The sequence below is a fragment of the Phalangium opilio genome, unplaced genomic scaffold, assembly GCF_054372755.1.
Source record: "Phalangium opilio isolate 3A_F unplaced genomic scaffold, DU_Popi_V2 ptg000061l_1, whole genome shotgun sequence".
Lineage (NCBI taxonomy): Eukaryota > Metazoa > Arthropoda > Arachnida > Opiliones > Phalangiidae > Phalangium > Phalangium opilio.
The window spans coordinates 8746880-8749240 of NW_028324178.1; the positions used below are offsets into that span (position 1 = coordinate 8746880).

The 2361-nt window shown below is 35.3% G+C and overlaps 1 protein-coding gene across 1 annotated transcript; it reads left to right on the plus strand.

Moving 5' to 3' along the window:
• The first annotated feature begins 241 nt into the window (after positions 1 to 241).
• Positions 242 to 943, plus strand: LOC149665030 (G2/M phase-specific E3 ubiquitin-protein ligase-like). Its single transcript, XM_089842034.1, has one exon. The coding sequence runs from the start codon at positions 242 to 244 to the stop codon at positions 941 to 943; it is 702 nt and encodes a 233-aa protein (XP_089698160.1).
• Positions 944 to 2361: the final 1418 nt, after the last annotated feature.

Genomic DNA, 2361 nt, shown 5'->3' on the forward strand with positions numbered 1-2361 from the left:
TGCTAAATTTTTGGGGCTGTTTAATGAGACTTTGGAGGCATATGCTATTGATGATTATGCGGATGCAAGCGAACTCAACGAGATCATCGAGGAAAGCGAAACAAATAACATACCTTCAGATGATTTTTCGAATACAGAAATCGTTAAAGCGACAGCCGACATAAAAGATATTTTGAAAGAACTTTCGGAACAAATAGATCCAAATAAACGTTTCTGTATAACCATTAATCGCAAGAAATTCATGGAATGTACATTGAGGGCTTTTAAGAGAAAGGGTTACGATCCCACTTTCAAAATGTCAGTCTGCTTTACGGATTGCTTGAACAACCGTGGTACTAGCACTATCGATGCTGGTGGACCGACAAGAGAATTTCTAAGACTGTTGGTAAAACAAATGGTTAACAGTCATGTTTTCACTGGCCCGAACGAGGCTAGAATTCTTTCTCAAAACACTGCAGCTCAAGCTCAAAACATGTATTTCTACGCTGGTCAAGCTTTCGCCGTTTCCTTGGTCCATGGAGGATCGGGTCCCCAAAGCTTATTGAAATTAACTTACAAGTCACTGGTTAAAGATGTTAAAGATGTGAAAGACTTGGAACCTTCGCTAGATGACGTAGGAGACTACGAAATTAAAGGGAAGTTGAAGGCCATTATGGACAGTGAAGATCTAGAGTCGTTGCAAGATGCTGCTTCAAACATTTCCGATCTTCGATATCTTTCTGGCTGTACTAAACCGATTCTGAAAATGGAAGACAAAGAGCGCGTATTGAAATCTTTGTTACATTTTTGCGTATTTACGACTACTGTCGAAGCTAGACAGTGTTTCTTCAACGGCTTAAAAACACTCGGACTACATGAGGCTATGAGCAAACACATCGATGCGTTCGAGCCATTATTTTGTTACCAAAAGAATGACTTATCAGCGTTCGAGTTCGTAAATTAGTTTTCCATCGTGAACTACACTGATGAACCTTTGAGCAAGTTCACGTTTGAAATGGATGTTATGGCGTACTTCCGAGATTACATTTTTGAATGTGAAGCTGGAGCCACGAAATCGACTGTCAAAGAATGGTCGATTTTTTCAACTGGCGCCAATGCGATACCACCATTGGGATTTAATGCAACCCCTTCCATTGGTTTTTTACATCCTTCAGAAAATACCCCTGAAGCTAAAAAGAAGGCTCTGTTCCTATGGCTAGTACGTGTGCACTTAGGCTTGATCTGCCTGTTATTCATGAAAGCTACGAGACTTTCTGTGAAAGTATGGACGAAGCCGTAAAAAGCGCTTTCGGGTTTGGCATACCATGATAATTTGGAGCGACTTTTCTACCTTCTTTATTATTATTATTTTTACCTATTTTGATAGCTTTCAAACTTTTTATTAAATGCTAAAACCGTTTCAAAATATGTAATAATCAAGTTCTGATTGTTACTTAAAGATAGTTATACGTCCATAAGTAGATTCATCAAAATATGTTAAGATAACAATTATCCTTTCTATTACGTATGGCCATAAGTACGGTAAAAATCCGTTAAAAGCGTTATTGGCTTCCACATAAAATATGTATTTGAAACTATTTTCTGTTTTTCTTCTTTCATTTATTTTAACATAATGTGATGGCCTTCAAAAGTTATTAATAAATACTAAAACGTTTTACTGTTATTAAAATATAAGAGTAATCAAGATTTTAAAAGGAAGATATCAGTGATAAGTTGAATATTCTATATTTTAAATGTGTTTAAGTTAACACTTTTCATTATGATTATCATGAAGACATTTTCTTGTTAGGTTATTAATATATGTATCTAGTTACATTATTTTGAAAATAATAAAGAGCAATAATACAAATTTCAAATTATGTTATTTAAATGTAACTCTGTTGTTCCCCGGTCTTAAACAGACAAGTAAATTAAATGAAGGGGATATTTTTATGGTTTTAAGACAAATTAGTAAAACTAACACACCCACGGAATGATAAAAGAGTTATAATGCTAGCATGAACATTAGCTCCATGGCTATCATCATTGACAGCAGATTCAATTAAATTAATTATCTCATCGTGTACTTCATTACCAGGAAAAAATTGGCACTCATCTACAAGAACAGCGTTGTCAGTTTCCATCGGTATATGAATTATTTCATCTACCCCATAAAGAACAGGGTCATTTTCGTATTCATTATTTTCGGTTTCTAAGTCTATTGAATTCATTCGAGACATAATCCATAATTGTATTGGAGAATGGGAATTTTCTGTGCTAAGGGAGTGGTGGTTCCAGGAGTTCATGAGTGATTGGCAAGATTCTCTAATTCTTGGTACAAAAACTAAATGTAGAGCGTACAAATGCATTTCGTTATCTGGG